Source organism: Cydia fagiglandana, chromosome 8 (genome assembly GCF_963556715.1).
Source record: "Cydia fagiglandana chromosome 8, ilCydFagi1.1, whole genome shotgun sequence".
NCBI classification, from domain to species: Eukaryota; Metazoa; Arthropoda; class Insecta; order Lepidoptera; family Tortricidae; genus Cydia; species Cydia fagiglandana.
Genome location: NC_085939.1, coordinates 13,363,603 through 13,380,191, shown reverse-complemented (window position 1 = coordinate 13,380,191; position 16,589 = coordinate 13,363,603). Strand labels below are relative to the sequence as shown.

Genomic DNA, 16,589 nt, shown 5'->3' with positions numbered 1-16,589 from the left:
TATTAGAGTACAGCCCCGGAAGTAAGTAGGAAAAATAGATTTCTAATTTAATTTTGATTTAGATATAATATCAGGGTGTAAATGATAAATAGGTAGTCTTATTTTATGATCGATAAAAGATCTCGTCTGAGCACGTTCTGGGGCTTAAATTTATTTCTCAGACATGAAAAGGAGATTAAGTAGCTCCTGATATTTAATGGACAGAAGACGTTGTTGTGCCTCTGTCCTTAGGCAGGCCTAATGGACGATTAATTGTTACGTAACGATGTATTAGGAACTAAGAAGAAAACTGGTCAAGTGCGTTTGGGGGATTATTTCCAAAAGTACCTATTCTCATACCACCTTAATGTTATTTTTATATATGTATACCTTTCGAATGATGTGCCATACGTCGATTTTACTTGAAAATGTTTTTTTACTTCTAGTTAGGTACATGTTTGAAGTGCTCCCCCCTAAAAATATATTTTTATAAATTTTAACTTCAAAACTAAAGTAGCGGCTCACAAAATCCACAAAATTTCTGCCTGTAAGATACGGACAGACCGACGGACGAAAAGGGTGAGGTCATTAGTTCAGAAAGCATTACAACTTTGCACTGAAAAAAATTTCAGTTGGCTATATTTCTGTACCCAGTATTTAAAGGCAACATAGCAATGGCATCACTGTACATTGATGAATCGGCAAAACTCTTCGTTGGTGAATGTTACAAAATCTGTATCGTAGAGTGCTTGGTTCGTTTTTACATATACCTCGTCTGTTCATAAGTTTTGAGACGACATACAATTTCATAAAAGTATATTTTTCGAAATGTGTCATATTAGGTATTATTTGTATCTCCTTGGATTTCACGGGCCGAGAAATCCCGGTCTTTTGATAGGCTTGGGTGGGGATATAGAGGTAGGTAGATTCAACACGTGGAGGAAAAATACTACCTTCGTATGAAAATGTCTTCCCCACCACAATACAACCAAGGTAAATATTGATTATTCAGCATAACACTTAGTCGAAGCATTTTTCAATATTTCGGTGTATAATTTGTTATTTCATCTATTACAATTTTCTTTTACTTGAGATACTTTCCCGCCAGTAAACATATCATTTTCGGGAACATGCCGGAACCCCTTAAATGCCAACATATTAAATGACTATAATAAAAAACATAGAAGACCATTTAAAATGGCCTCAATTAAATTAAATTCATTATAGTGTAGTTGTTAAATAAAAATATTAATGTAATCGACTAATCGTATAATCTTATAATATATTAATATAATCCATTTGAGTTTATACATTCGTCTCAAAACTTATGATCAGACTAGGTACTTACATAGTTTCTTACAATCAATATGTACACTACTACCTATACATATTTGACGTTGGCATCTGTTTTAGCTGTACAACTTCTTCAACGCGCTACTGAGCCACATGCGGGACAGCAGCGGCCGGGTGTCATCGGAGCGTACATCACGAACTGCTTCTGTGTGTAAGTAATTACATTTATGACTGTACCTGTATACTTGTATAGTCCGACTCAAAGACCTCAAAGTACAGTCATATCACATACAACTTGGCAGCAGTGGCGTAGCTAGCATGTGTGGCACCCGGTGCAGAAATTGTGGGTGTCACCCCAAAATTCAATAAAAATTGTAAAATATATTTAAAAAGAGTAATTGTAATTTATGTTAAAAAGCTCAGGATTTACTCCATCGCTTTCATTTTACATGATTTTACGAATTTTTATATGTGGCACTACACTACTGATGTTCACGGTCGGGTGTCACCCCCAAATGATACCGCCGTAATTAAGAAAAGAAATGGGTTCACCGGTCGTGGTCGCGGGTAACTCGCTATAGACCCGGTTTAGATGTAAATATGATTTAAGTACCTACTTAATATGAGTTCAAAACGCGAGCGTATCCCTCCCCCTCTCCTCGCGGAGCGGAGCCCTCTTATTCATAAACGCGCTACAAAAGCTAAAGCTAATAATCGTTTTTTTTTTTTCGTTAATTTATCTGTCATTTTGACTTAAATATTTGTAAAAAAGGGATAAAATATAATTTAGCTAAATCAGGCCCGTAAAGTTTTATGAATAAGGGGGTTAAATGTTATGAGCCAAGTACCTACTTACAAGTCTTATTTCGTTACTTCTTGTTTTCAGTTGACTTTAGTCGCGGATTTACAAATCGGAAAGTAAATTAAATGAGGCGAACTGATTTATTGGTGGGTAAATCAATTACGTTGACAGAATTGATTTATTGTCTTCAAGGGAGGATAAAGTTAGTTATATGAAGCTATGGGATGAAGATGAAAGTCATTGCACCTAATAGAGGCGGTAATAGAACCGTGACTACGTTTGTAGGTATCGAAACCGACTGAAAACTGTCGTGGAACCTGTAGATAAACTTTGCGGGAAACTAGGTGCTTGCTTCGCACTTCGCCGCCTGGCTCGAGTCGTGTCGCGGCACGTAGTGCGAACTTGCTATTTCGATACCATTCACTCACTCTCGCAGTATGGCACAGAGTTGTGGGGGTGCGTAGCGGACTGGCAACGCGCTTTTTGACTCTAAAAGAGATGTGCGCGCGTTATAATCAAGTGTCTCAGGATACCACGATAGGATCAGTACGGTTACCATCAGTTTGTCACTGACATAAACGCCGTCGAGAACGTAATTTACTTTCTATACATCTCGCTCGCACTCGCATATTAGTGCAAACGGGATGTATAGAAAGTAAATTACGTTCTCGACGGCGTTTATGTCAGTGACAAACTGATGGTAACCGTACAGGATAGGGAGGAGTGTGTGTGTAGGAGTGGATTTCTACCTGTGGAAACTTATAGAGATAGGCTTTCTGTTTCTATGTTATTACCTAACTTGTTACTCTAGCTGTAAGTTTTCCTAACAAATAAAATAAAATACTTCCGTGAGTCCCGGCCCTTCTAAAAAACTGGGCATACTGACTATGCCGTCGATAATGATATGGTCTGCAAGACAAGAATACGACGGCGCACCCGGTGTAGTGTGTAATGAAAGTAATGAACCCTTTTACTCGAGACTTAAGAGAACTTGTTCATAAGTATTATCCGTTATAATATTATATATACGAATAGTTCGAATATGCCTCTGGTTTATTTATCTATTCCACGTAGCTAAACCGCGTTTGAAGTTTGATAACTTTGCTATGACAGGTGTCCGAAAATGACGACAGTGATAAATAAGCAAAAAACGATAACAGAGTTTTTCTTCACGGGCGATATTTCCCTGTCACAAAAAGTGTTTTATAAATTTGCATGTCCAGCAAGCTGTATATTGTTTGGGCCGGTTATAAATAAAATTCATTCATAAAGTCGACATGTAATTTTTCGTCTGTTCATTTCTAGAGTGAGATAATAGTTAACCACAAGTCACTTTCCCGCTACTGGGCGCCGTATAAAGTTATCATAATACTTTTCAAATTCACACGTCTGAGCCCGTAAATCTGAATATTATATTATTCAGCGACTTTTTCTAGAAGGTTTTATTCGGATCCTCACTTGTGACGTGACGTATTGGTATGAGAGCTGCTGCTAAAAGGCTCATCATAAAAATAACAGACTTAACACGGGACAGACCACAGGGTTAAATCTTGTTTTTATCTTCTACAAAAGCTCGTAATTCGGCATCATCAACTGTTGAATGACCTGTCTCCTGCAGTATTCCCAGAGATAAAAGAGCCGATCTTAAAGGCCAGCAACGCACTTACAACCCTTTTGGTGTTGCGGGTGTCCATGGGCGGCGGTAGTCGCTTACGATCAGATGATCCGATTGCTCGTTTGCCTCCTATTACATAAAAAAACGTTTAATATAGAATAAACCATAACTTGGTAGACTCCGCATAGACTCTACCAAAAATAATGTTGTAGTTTCCAAATTACCGTCTAAAAGTATATTTATTGTTTCATTTCACTGCCAAATCTCAGTGATCTGATCGTAAAGTAAACTTTTTGGTGTTCTATTCAAATTTTACATTTTGTTACTTTGTTTACTATATTTTTTACTTTTTTTATTTGTATAAAAAAATTGATGGTTCGTATGCTTTTAAGGGGTACAATTCACTTCACGATAGTTTGTTATTTGTTATTCATAAATAAAAGCACTAAAATAACTCGAATACTGTCTTTGTTACTCGCTCCGTAGCTTAATTATGTAGAACAATCGTGCACCGGTAAGGCCTATTGAATATTGGTGTATCACTGGAATCATCCAGTGGGACTTGAATCAAAGTCCCTCTGTGATCGCTTTTTTTTCATTGTTTTCGTTTTTTGTGATTAATAATAAATTGCCGTTGACGTCAGGGCCGGGCACATAAGATTTTGGGGCCTTTTTTGAAAGTAAAGAAAGCAAATTAGATTAAACTAATATTTTCTACTAAGTATGATCTTCTATTTATTATGGGTAATCAAATATACCGTCTGTCCTTTGGGGCCCCCCGAGGACGGGGGCCCTAGGCATGTACCCAGTGCAGGGCTCGGAACCGGTATTTTTGAAAAACACAGAAATAACCTAATATTTTGAGTTATTTTATGTTCTTTACATAGGACTGAATCATGTATTTAGGTAACAACTTTGTATTATTAGGTTGTCCCAATAAAAATTAAATAATAAACCAAAGAACAAAAAATAACCTAATAATACCGGTATTTTTGTATGGAGCAAATACCGGTTTCCGACCCAGTGTGCTCTTATGGTAAAGACGGTACTGGTTGAAGTTTGCAACTTGTTTTTCCGACTCTCCTTGAAATGAAATGCTCCATGAAATGCAACGATAAACCATCTTTTTGCGACGTGAATGTTGCTTCCACAACGTTGTTTATTAGGTACACATCAAGGTTCACATAAAGACTGAACTTTTTAATTATGCTTGCGAGACATCGTTCACACGCGATGTTGCGGTATCGTTCATTCTGTACACACGACGTGGGTTATGCAACTAATGTACGAATTGCAATGACCTTTGGTAATGCAGATAAAACTAGGTCCCGGCTATTTCTGAAATGGTGTCACACGAAATTCACGGTTTAAATGCCACTTATTAAAGCGACCGGCACAATTTTAGTCGTTTCAGTTTCTATTGTAGTCGTTCGTACAATCAATTTCCGGTGAACCGCAGTAGCCCTTGTAAAAATAGTTTTTAAATCGATACTGATAACATTAGCCAGTCAGTGAAGCCACGAAATCTTTAATTGATCATGTCTGACTCACGCGAAGCCAAAAAAAGTGTAATACCTAATTAATAATGTTAGGAGAGCTTTATTTGTAGCTTGGACGAACGAGTGTGTTACATATTAGATGGCAGCATATCGCTTACCAATCAATAATTGATGTGACTAAAGGACACTGATTTTTCAGGTCTAATTAAGTAAGTAGGTAAGTTAATATTAATATAAGTAGGTACTAACTAGTATTTGTTTGATACTCCCTCGACCCCAAACGGCTTTAAGGTATTTGAACGGTTCTATAGTATGACGTACTACCAATATTAGTCTGGCTTGTGAAAGCGACTTAGTTGTTATATGACTTATATAGGATAAAAAATTAAGGCCATGTCACACCGGATGCGTGTGTGCTGCATACGTGCTGAATTACTTCTCTCCCTCTTTTTAATTTCAACTAACTTGTCTGTGTATTTAACTGTATGTTTATTTATTTATTTATTTATTTTATTAGTTTTAGTTTTAATTTATTTAGTTTATACTTAATTTTAATAATAGTTTGTATAAGTTATGCTATTGAATAAATTACCATTACAGTATGTTTTATTCAGCAAGTAAGCCTTTAATTAAATCAAATAATGATGATATCAGTCATGAAAAGTACATATAAATAATATTTTTGTTAATTAAATTCCCCATATCCATGTCCATACCATTCCATGACTACGGACGACATTTTCATTAGATCTGTGTTATAATTCACTGATCAGTTGTTTAGCAAAAATTAAAGCGCATTCCAATCTTTGAAAATCTGATCTTGATTTGGAATTAAATTATGCAAGGAATTTCAATAATCTTCGTACAAATGTAGTGCATAACTGTTTTCCATCGCGTCGTATTTCATCGGAAAATTTTGTATTTGTCATGCTAGTCAGTACTTTTTTTACCGAGACTGAATTAGGTCTGAATGAATTAGCGAGACATGCTGCCAGATTCGAACTTTAAGATACGTCAATTAATAGATCTAGAAACGATAATGATTAGACGAGTCAGTGTCAAAAGTGACGTTTTTGTTCGAAGAAACGTTAAAAACTGACGTATCTTAAGAGCCAACAGGAGTGGTCATTTCTCCATACAAACGTACTCCTCGTTTTCCTCCGTGATTTTTGAAGCTAGAGCAATAATTTTTTCAACACAGATTAATATTGTCAATATCTGTGTCGGACCGTTTTGATTTTTTTGATATTTTTGTTTATAAGGCGCTAGAGCCCTTCAAAAATGGCCAAAATGGCCTAATTGACTATGCCGCAATGAGAGGCGTGGCATTCAAAACAAAACTGATATCAATTAGCCAAAAAAGCAAACGGTCCGACACAGATAATTTCATAATCATTTAGATTTCCAAATTTGGTTACGATTGGTTAAGTTTTGGAGGAGGAAACAGAGGAGTACGAAACCTCGATTTTTGAGATTTTTACGCAGGATTTTTCGCCTTGTCCTTATCGCACTACTTTTAGGTGCCGCTTCCGTTAGCGAGACGGGTATATTTACCTAAAATATTTAAAACTCAGCTCCCGTTTCGTCTTAAAGTTCGGATCGCGCCGTAAATCTATACTCATTGTATTGAAAGGGTTTCTTTAACCTTGTAGTGGAGCAAGTATTCTCGGAGGAGTCCGACGAGGGTGGGGGCGTGGACGAGACGGCGCCGCCGAAGCCGTCGCGCGGGCCCGACATCGAGTTCCCACTGCAGCGGAAGGATATCGATCTACTGATTGAGGCCTTTAGGAAAAAAAAGGTACAATTATCCCCATTTCCCTTTGAAATGACGATCGTTGAGCTTTTGTTGGCACAATTTCAGGTTCCTTTGTAGTCATACCCATATTATTGGGTACTAGTACTACAAAGGAACCTGAATAGCGAGTGGTTCTTGAGCGTTGAGAGGATTTAAGGTACGAGGGTTAAAGTAATTTTGCCACCGAGTGAATCACAAAATTTTTCACCACACCAACACTAACAAATACTAACTGTAAAATGTCAAACAAGATTAAAGCAAATCGATTAAAAATGAATGTAAATATTCATTCAAAATCATGATTTCAATTCTACCAGCCAACATAAGAAAACTACTCAATAGGTACATATTTGCATATCATTAATTGATTACTTTGCCTCACATGTGAATAAAATACAACTTTCTCATCAGTTTTTGAATTATCAAGAGAGCCTTTTACGAGCTGGTGTGGTGAAAATGATTTTAATTTAATTTTGTATCAAGAAGCCGAGCTCAGGAAGTTTATGTACCTAAAGGATTTGTTAAAAATAATAAATCCGTTTACATTTTGCAGGGAAAGGGTATGCTGCTTATCTTGCTTAACCATGAATTTTAATATCCTGTTCAGATTTATAATGTCAATTTCCTTCAGTTGCTTTTTTTGTGAATGTTTTTTTTTTGTTAACAGTTTGTTAAACATACCTACTCAAATATAGCCTAATGAAGACATACTTATACCTATAGATAGTCAAGCAAATCTTGTCAGTAGAAAAAGGCGGCAAATTTAAAAAATGTAGGCGTGAAGTGTTATCGTCCCATAGAAAATTTGAATTTCGCGCCTTTTTCTACTGACAAGATTTGCTTGACCAAGTATATATTATAATAACCGCATATATTAAACTACCGAATTATTCTATATTTGTATCAACTTCTCCATCCCACTAACCCGGGGTTAAAGGGTTAAACCGTTAACTCAGTGTCAAATTGTACTGGTAACCATGGCAACTCCAGGTTTAACTGGGTTAGAAGGATGGTGCAAGACTTGCACTGCAAGTGCCCCTAAAAGTATTTGGATGGCTTCAAAAATACTGTGTATTTTATATAGTTATTATCAAAAAATACCCTACTTTGTGTTAATTTACTCAGTGACAACAATTTGTTAGCAACACGTAGGGTAGTTCCATTGAACTTGGTTTCACAGTCGAAGTTGGGCGGAATAGTAAACTTTTCTGTAGATCAAGAAATTGGATTACTTTGCCGGACCGCCTGACATAGTTCCAAACTTCTATGACACGTACTGGTTTTACTTTGCGACCAAAAAGTTATATTATCCTTTTGAATAAGTTAAGGCGGTATGAATGCATGAGTTTTATAATCCGTAAACATAGAATGGTTAAAAAAAATGATGAAGCCTTAATACGTTAAAAATTTTTTCAATTGTATTATTAGTTCTAATTAATTGTACCTACCTTATAATTACAGTTTGTCCAAGACAAAACTGTAGCAATTTTGATAACACACGCAGTGCAAGTATTATTTTAAACGTCGAACATGTATGAACTTATGATGTATAAATAAATAACACTTGCACTGTGTGTGCTATCGAAATTGTTGCAGAGTTGTCTTGGTCAAACTCTAAATATAAATTTCCTTGCATGTTAATGTCAGTTACTATTTATTATTGGCTCTTAAAAATCTTCTATTCTTCTTATTAATTTTAATTTCTTCTTATTTACTTACTTCTTTTTTTGTTGCAGCTTTGTTTTCTTATGTATTGTCTGCATTGTTTTCTTTCTATCGTTTTAGAATCGATTTGAAATATACTCGACATTCCAGCACCGTCTACATGCGAAGCACGTGGCCCAGATTCTGAAAGAGGCCACCCAACTACTGAAAAGACTCCCGAACATTAACGTGGCCACCACCTCCATCTCAAGCCAGATTACTGTCTGCGGTGACCTGCACGGGAAACTCGATGACTTGCTCGTCATATTTCACAAGGTGAGGACCTTCAAATTAAGGTCGAGGGTGACGTTCGTTTATTTTCTTTTTTTAGAAGCTTTTTGAACGTAAATTCACATCAAAGGGATTTTTATCACCAAATAAGCCAATACTGGATTTTTTCCAAATGAGGAAATTTAATTTATTGGTGTTTTGATTTATCGGAGAAACCAAACGTTAAAAATACATTCATATTTATATAAAAAAATAAGATTTCTCTTTAGCGGGATATTTGCGACATACAAACATGGCGGTAAAATTCGTTACTTTGTACAATCAAGTGTAAAAATATGGGTGCATATTAACTTAAATACTCAAATATGGTCCCATATCTTAATTTGCTCATATAAGAGTTATGGGACATATTTGAAGTATATGTGTGCACCAACTTAAATATCGAATAGATTAGCCTTTGCTGAAACTACACAAGTTTATGAATGAGTAGGCAGTTTGCCGTCTATTCGGTCTATTAATACACACCACCAAACGTGACGACGTCCCTTCGAATTAATTCCGCATCACTGCTACTCATCGCAAAGAGTTATTTACGATTATTTAAGTTATTATGCGAAATTGCAAATTATGCGAACCTAGTCGTCCGTACATTTTTCAGTACATATTATGACCCTTAAATTTTCGACGTAGTTACGTAATGTGCTTATTATAGGACAGGCTGTCGTAATGAAACACTAGATGTACTGTAATGGGTATATATAATATACTTAGTAAAGCTTTTAGCACACTGCTAAGCGAATCCGCGCCGCGCTCCGGTGTGTGTGCGAGATAGCGTGCTATTATGCACGTAAATAGGCTTGATCCGCTTGCACACCGATAATGTGAAAAATGCCAAATGATTCGGTCAAATTGTGTTTTTTGAAAAACTAATTATAGCCAGCATTCTATGAATGTAGTATGATACCTTTAGGTATGGTGCTTTACGCAGGCTAGCGTCCCGTCCCCTCCCCCTGACGCAACCCCCCCCTTTTAGCATAAATATGTCCCGGTTGAGAGTTTTTTTTGTTTTTTGGGGAAAGTATACAATATAGGAAAAAAGTGTCAATGAAAGAAATGTTCCCTATTAAATTCTAAACAAAAAAGGTTATATTCATTTTTTTGATACGACGCACCATATTCATGTTATGGCTAGATGAACTTCGACAAAATTTTACCGTTGAAAAACTTGCAGAAGATCAATATAACATAGTACGTGATAGTACTAAAAGAAATCATACAGGACAATAACCTTGCAAGCTTATTTTCCGTATAAGATTTTTTTCAGTACTATCACGTACTAACTTATAATGAACTTCAACAAGTTAATACATGAATATGGTGAGTCTTACTAAAAAGTTGTATATAACCTTTTTTGTTTAAAATTTATTAAGGATTATTTCTTACTTTGACACTTATTTCCTAACTCTAATACTTTTCTCGAAAATAAAAAAAAACCGTAAACCGGGACATATTTCATGCTAAAAGGGGGAGTTGCGTCAGGGGGAGGGGGAGGGACGCTAGTGTGCGTAAAGCACCATACCCAAAGGTATCATACTACATTCATAGAATGCTGGCTATAATTAGTTTTTCTTGCCCATACATTAGAACATAATTTAACCGAATCATAAAAGAACAACAAGGTTTCACTTAGCTGTTATTCAAACATTTCACTTCACAACACTCATCGGTCATTTTGCCTTACAGTAATGGACTAAAACTTAAGGTCCCAAATACATTAACCGTATATTACTCAGAATTCAGAGGTACAAACTAATTCAATAGCTTTTAGGCTTCTGGAAACTTAATAATGTAACAAGTAAGTATAATGGAGGTAGTTGCTCAACTCTACTGAGTTTATCTACACACTGCCTAAGTACACATAGCCTACTTGGCCTATACATAGGTACTTATGTGTTTGCGCTTTACAATATACCTACATACTTAATATATATGTAATGGAGCATTCCATGAAATTGTCTGCCGTTTGTCCCGTACAAACGCGAATTATTTGAAGATTTACAGGTATAAGAGTTTCCTTTTCTATGATAAATGGTAAAAATATGCACAGAAAAATAATCGCCGAAAAAAAAAGTCGCAACACAGGAAATATAAAATACGTTTGTACGGGACAGCCCGTGGAATGCTCCCATTAGCATTGAAAGAACATTTTATTACGATACGATCACAGACAAAACATCCTCCAGACTGAGCATAATCGCGCTACCCCCTCTAGCACGCATACGGTAAATTTACTCCATGTTCGAGTCGAAAGTGTCTTTGTGTTACGTCCGTGTCTTTGAACGGACCAATCACGGCACGGAATCTAGCTCACCTCGTCCCGCGCACCCCCGTATTTTTGGCATCATCGGTTTCATGAAATAATTGCTCTAAACTCCTCTAGACCGCTAGAGGATTCCTAGTCTATGTATACGATACACGATCTGGCCCCAATTTCATATCGGTGACAGGTGTGACAATAGTAAAACATCACTATTGCTGACGTGACAGGCATCCATGGGCTACGATTACCACTTACCATCGGGCGGCCGGCCGTATTCCTGTTTGCCACCATCATTGTATTATTTAAAATAACTTTATTATATCGGAAAAAACAGATCTTTCTCTTGCGAAGTTTCTGACAATTGTCAAGATTTAGAAGAATTGTAGGTAATTCTTGACAGGAAATGAGTTATATGTCGGATTTTCGTGACAATTGTCGTGTTTCTTGTGACAATAGTCATAAATAAACTTAGCAAGAGAAATATCTGTTTTGTCAGATATAATAAAGTTTTTTTTTAATAATACAATGATCGTGGCATCGATGGTAAGCGGTAACCGTAGCCCATGGATACCTGTGACGTCAGCAACAGTGATGTTTTACAATTGTCGCACCTGTCACCGATGTGAAATTGGGGCCTGGGATTACATTATGTAGGTATCTATATTATTTACAATTATATTACGTAGGTGTTTTTTTTTAATTCACCCTAGGTAGGTGTCGTTGGATAAGTAAGTCTTTAAAAATATGAATATAGAAGGAGTTTAAAAAACATGAAATAAAGACTTTTAGGACATGTCGGTAAATTTTGAGCTTTGCTTATAAAAACCATCCTTTCAAGGAGGTAATTGCTGCAGAGATATTCTTGTTTGATTGTTATGTCCATTGTAGCATTTTCAAAGATCCCTTTTACGTTTTAATATGACGGACGGGGACTGAACCCTACACTGATTATGTGGCCTGTTTTTTTATTAAAAGTAAAACCCCGTGTATATCTGTTACCCATATAACTATCTGTTGAGAATATAAATACTGTCTGTAGAGAATAATGATTCTCAGCCTGTCAGCACAGTATTCATTTAATGCACGTTACTCATACTTGTAGGCGCGTTATGCCTGCGCGTCACGACATTAACCATGCTCAACGTAAGTATTTTTGTACACTCGGGTGTCCTAGTAAGGTTTCCTTCGCGATGTTTTCCGCTGTCGCTCATTAAGGGTAGTTTTGACGTCAAGAAGCCGGCGGACTGTGGCGTGCTACGGCAAACAATCGTAGGGAGCGGCACGCGCGTCATCTAATTTGTGCTGTGACCGCCGTTTGATTGATAGACCGCCTGTTACGCCGGACGACCTCGTTTATTCGCCAGACATTGTTTTTCCTGTTATTATTTGCCTCTCTAAACGTTAATGAAAGTTGACATTTCACTTATCTGTCGAGGGTTGCGACGGTTGACCTTTATCGGTTGTTTACTACAGGCTTAAGGCGTCGCGCCGCTCTTTTATGCAAAATACCTTTATAGAAACGATTATCTTTAGTTATTACACCTACGCGTTTTATTAAAGTACTAAGCAATCGTGCCTTTATACGATTTATTTATAAGTGCCATGTAGGTAGGTATTGCAGGAAGGAGTTGATTCGAACTTACAAATGATGTAAATTTAAGCTCATTTTCACTTTCGTTTCCACGCCGATGATAATGTACCTATTTGTTAATACTATCTTTTCACTCAATTTTGTGAATACTTCAGTACTGAACGAAGCTTTATTGTCTATGGAAATTACTACATTTTATTAAGAATATACAGGGTACATAAATAATCATACAAACGTAACTTAAATATATCTAAATATTAAAATATTTTAATCTAAAAGGCCTCCGCGGGCTGTACCGGGTGCAAAGGTGCCCATTATACTTGCCGCGTTTCCACGTTGGATAGCGATGGCCAACTTTCAGTACTTAATTTTTATTTATGTATTTGTCAGTAATTAATTTTTATCTTATTTACCATACTTCACAGAAAAATTACAATCTACGCTCTGCCTTTCACGCACTGACAATATGAAAGAATATTTTCTGTTTCTCGTCGGGCACGCGATTACTATAACTTCCAAACAGATGAGTCCCCGACGACGCAATCTTTACGACACCCGGCCAGTGGCAGTATCGCCCTGCCTCTGGGATTACTTTTGCCCGCCAATACCGATTTGTTATATAGACTTATCGTTTACTGTAATCGAATTTGGTTAATGAACAGTATTACAAATTAGTCAATTTTGTATTTGAGTCTTTATTTTATTAGCTTGCTTTTGCTTCCTAATTTTTTAAAATTCTTTTGACATATTAGGGTAACTGATTTAACTATCTATTTGAAATAATTTCAAGTAAACAATAAAAAAAAAATACGTTTAAAGTCTTATGTCTACACGTAGTATCTTAAAATAGATATTAACCCCCTTATTCATAAACGTGCTACAAACCTCAATTAGCTAATAATCTGTCATTTTGACTTATGTATTTGTAAGAAACATTATTTAACTAAACCAGGCCCGTAAAGTTTTATGAATAAGGGGGTAAATATATATGCTTCAACGAAATCCTCTAAGATTTTCTGAATAAGTAATCTGATCCACATTTTGCTCGCGATGTTCAAGTGTCTGTAAAGATTTCCTTTACATAGTCCAGTATCTTTATTGTCAACGTAGTGGCATGGTGTGCCATGTAAACCACTACACAGTGTAAAATCTGTACAATTATGCCGATACGTGAACTCGTTTTTTTCTTGATAGTGTTTTGCTGCAAGAAGCCACCAAGAAGCCTTTGCATTCGGGTCGGACCGTGGATCCTTTCCCTATTAAGCGAGACAGTTGACATGTAATGCGATAGGATAACACGCACAGTGCCTCTGCCTTTCAGGACTGATTGCGTAACTCAGTATCGATTTGGCGTCACATTGCGTAAGCGTCCTAAGCCACGGACTGCAGATGTAAGGATTCTCGAAACGCCCGCTGATTGCTCTTAGCTGTGACCCAGTAATTCGAGAAGATAATTGCCTGGCAAGAGTGGCAAGATAAAGTAATTACCCGTTAATAATGTCTCATAAGAGCGCACACCTGCACGGAAGGTTGAGCGCGACTTTCGATTTTCTCTTGCCTGTTTTGGCCTCATACAGGAAATTAAGTTTCCACGAACCTGAACATCCACTAAATCTCTATATATTACAAGTAAGTAAGTAAGCAAATACACTATACTATTGTTTCTATAGCTTTAGGAGAAGTTCCTATTAAAGTGATATTTTTAGTTTACTGGAGTAAACTGACGTTGGCGTGCTTATACTTACATAGTATACATACCTTACATACTTACACCTACAGGTTATTGTTCTTCACAGAAGTCTTAAGTACTTGCCAACAAGCAGTATTTTTCAAAAATGAAAGATAATATCAGGTATCGATTTTAGGCCATAATAAGCAGACATCGTCAATACTCATACGGAATTAGTATAAACAACCATGAATAATTAGCGTTACATTAATGTTAACCTTAATTTACCATTTCAGTTGGAATTATCACCAACATTGCTATAAAATTTACGATATCTGATAATATATTAGTACACACGCGATGCACTAGCGAATATTAATGTCAAAATGAGTTCAAACTTTCAAACTGTATCGATTTGTAATTTGGAATTGAGCCCCGGGTCAGCCCAGCCTGTTCCCATTTCTCTCTCGTCACTTCCCTCTCATCCCTTGTCTTATCATGAAGGCTGTAAATCCTTAGTACGGCGGTATCTCCCGTGCTATTTTTGTTGGAAAATAATTTAAAAATAATAAATAAAAAGTTTTTACCATCCAATGAATATTAACTGAGTAATTTAAGAATATTGATTATAACATGCATAAATTTGCTTGTTTATGAGAAGTTTCTGAATTTCATTACACAGAATGGATTGCCGTCGCCGGAGAATCCTTACATATTCAACGGGGACTTTGTGGACAGAGGCAAGAAGGGCTTGGAGGTGTTCCTGTTGCTGCTGGCCTGCATGCTGGCCTTTCCTGGAGGGGTGTACCTCAACCGCGGCAACCATGAAGACTTGATTATGAACCAAAGGTAATACTCGTACTTCTATGTATGTCTTACCGGGTAGACAACTATGAAGATTTGATTATGAACCAAAGGTAATTCTCGTACTTCTATGTATGTCTTACCGGGTAGACAACTATACTCGTACTTCTATGTATGTCTTACCGGGTAGACAACTATACTCGTACTTCTATGTATGTCTTACCGGGTAGACAACTATAGTCAGTCGGCTAGCCAACTTCTTCTAGTAATGAGACCTAAAATTTCACAGTTTTCGGAAATATGTTCTGCTTTTATGAAGAAATACGAGAACAGAACTATTTTTCGTTTATTATGTACCAAAATGTCAATGTATAAATTTTGATTTGTCCAGTAATTCAGTTTCCGTCCACCCCCGACCCGCGCAGGGTAGGCTACTGTTACGATAGTAAAGTACATACCTAGTTACCTAAGTAAAGGGATGAGAGACGTCATGGTAGGTACTGTGTAGCGCTGGTTAGACATAAGTATTATGCATCATATCGTAAGCGATAATATACTTATGCGTAGCTATAATACTTATGTCTAACCAGCGCTGACATGACTTATAATTTCATTATAATAACCGATAGTTTTGTTTTGATTGTTAATACGGTTATTAAAGTAACGTTATTATATATTTCGCAGGTATGGTTTCATAAAAGAGGTGCAACAGAAATATCGGGTGAGTTAAATATTACCTACCTAAGTTATCTGTACTTATACAAACATGACCATATGTAATTTTTACAGTTTTTACAGGCAATATGAATAAAATTTCAATCTATAACTAATAAATCTAATAATAATACTTACCTTAATTGGAATTGTTGTTGTGCCAAGTATGAAATATGATTTGCGTACGTCTTATACGATTAAAACAGTAACTGGAATCGTTTTGTTTAGATGAGCACTCGGATAAGTCCCATAAAACTTATAAATTGAATACGTGACCAAAGCAATTGTTCGCAACTGGCACGCTACAGTGAACTGTTAGTTAAACGCGCCTATATTCCCATTTTCACACACTCCGCGCGACTGCAGCATTGTATGTAAAATGCCATGTATTTTCGTGCTGTACTCAAAACGGTTCGTTTGTAGATTAGTATTCGCAGCTGCTGAAAACACTAAATGAGTATTGCAAGTAAACTGCTAGCCACAAAAGGACGATGCACTCCAGAGTGGGAGGTTAAATTGAGTTGCCGCAATCTTCACGAGGTTTTTAGTTTCCCGAGCACTTTGGTCCAGTAT

The 16,589-nt window shown here is 36.6% G+C and overlaps 1 protein-coding gene across 2 annotated transcripts in view; it reads left to right on the top strand.

The window, feature by feature from the left end:
- LOC134666754 (serine/threonine-protein phosphatase rdgC) overlaps positions 1-16,589 on the top strand; it is a 156,459-nt gene that overhangs the window by 96,811 nt on the left and 43,059 nt on the right. The window contains exons 4-8 of one of the 2 annotated variants that reach the window (XM_063524028.1): positions 1,393-1,483; positions 6,841-6,986; positions 8,799-8,963; positions 15,181-15,347; positions 15,987-16,023. In XM_063524028.1, the coding sequence (XP_063380098.1) occupies positions 1,393-1,483; positions 6,841-6,986; positions 8,799-8,963; positions 15,181-15,347; positions 15,987-16,023 (606 nt within the window). Of the gene's footprint in view, positions 1-1,392; positions 1,484-6,840; positions 6,987-8,768; positions 8,964-15,180; positions 15,348-15,986; positions 16,024-16,589 lie in introns of both variants that reach the window. The other variant, XM_063524027.1, reaches the window with a different exon arrangement.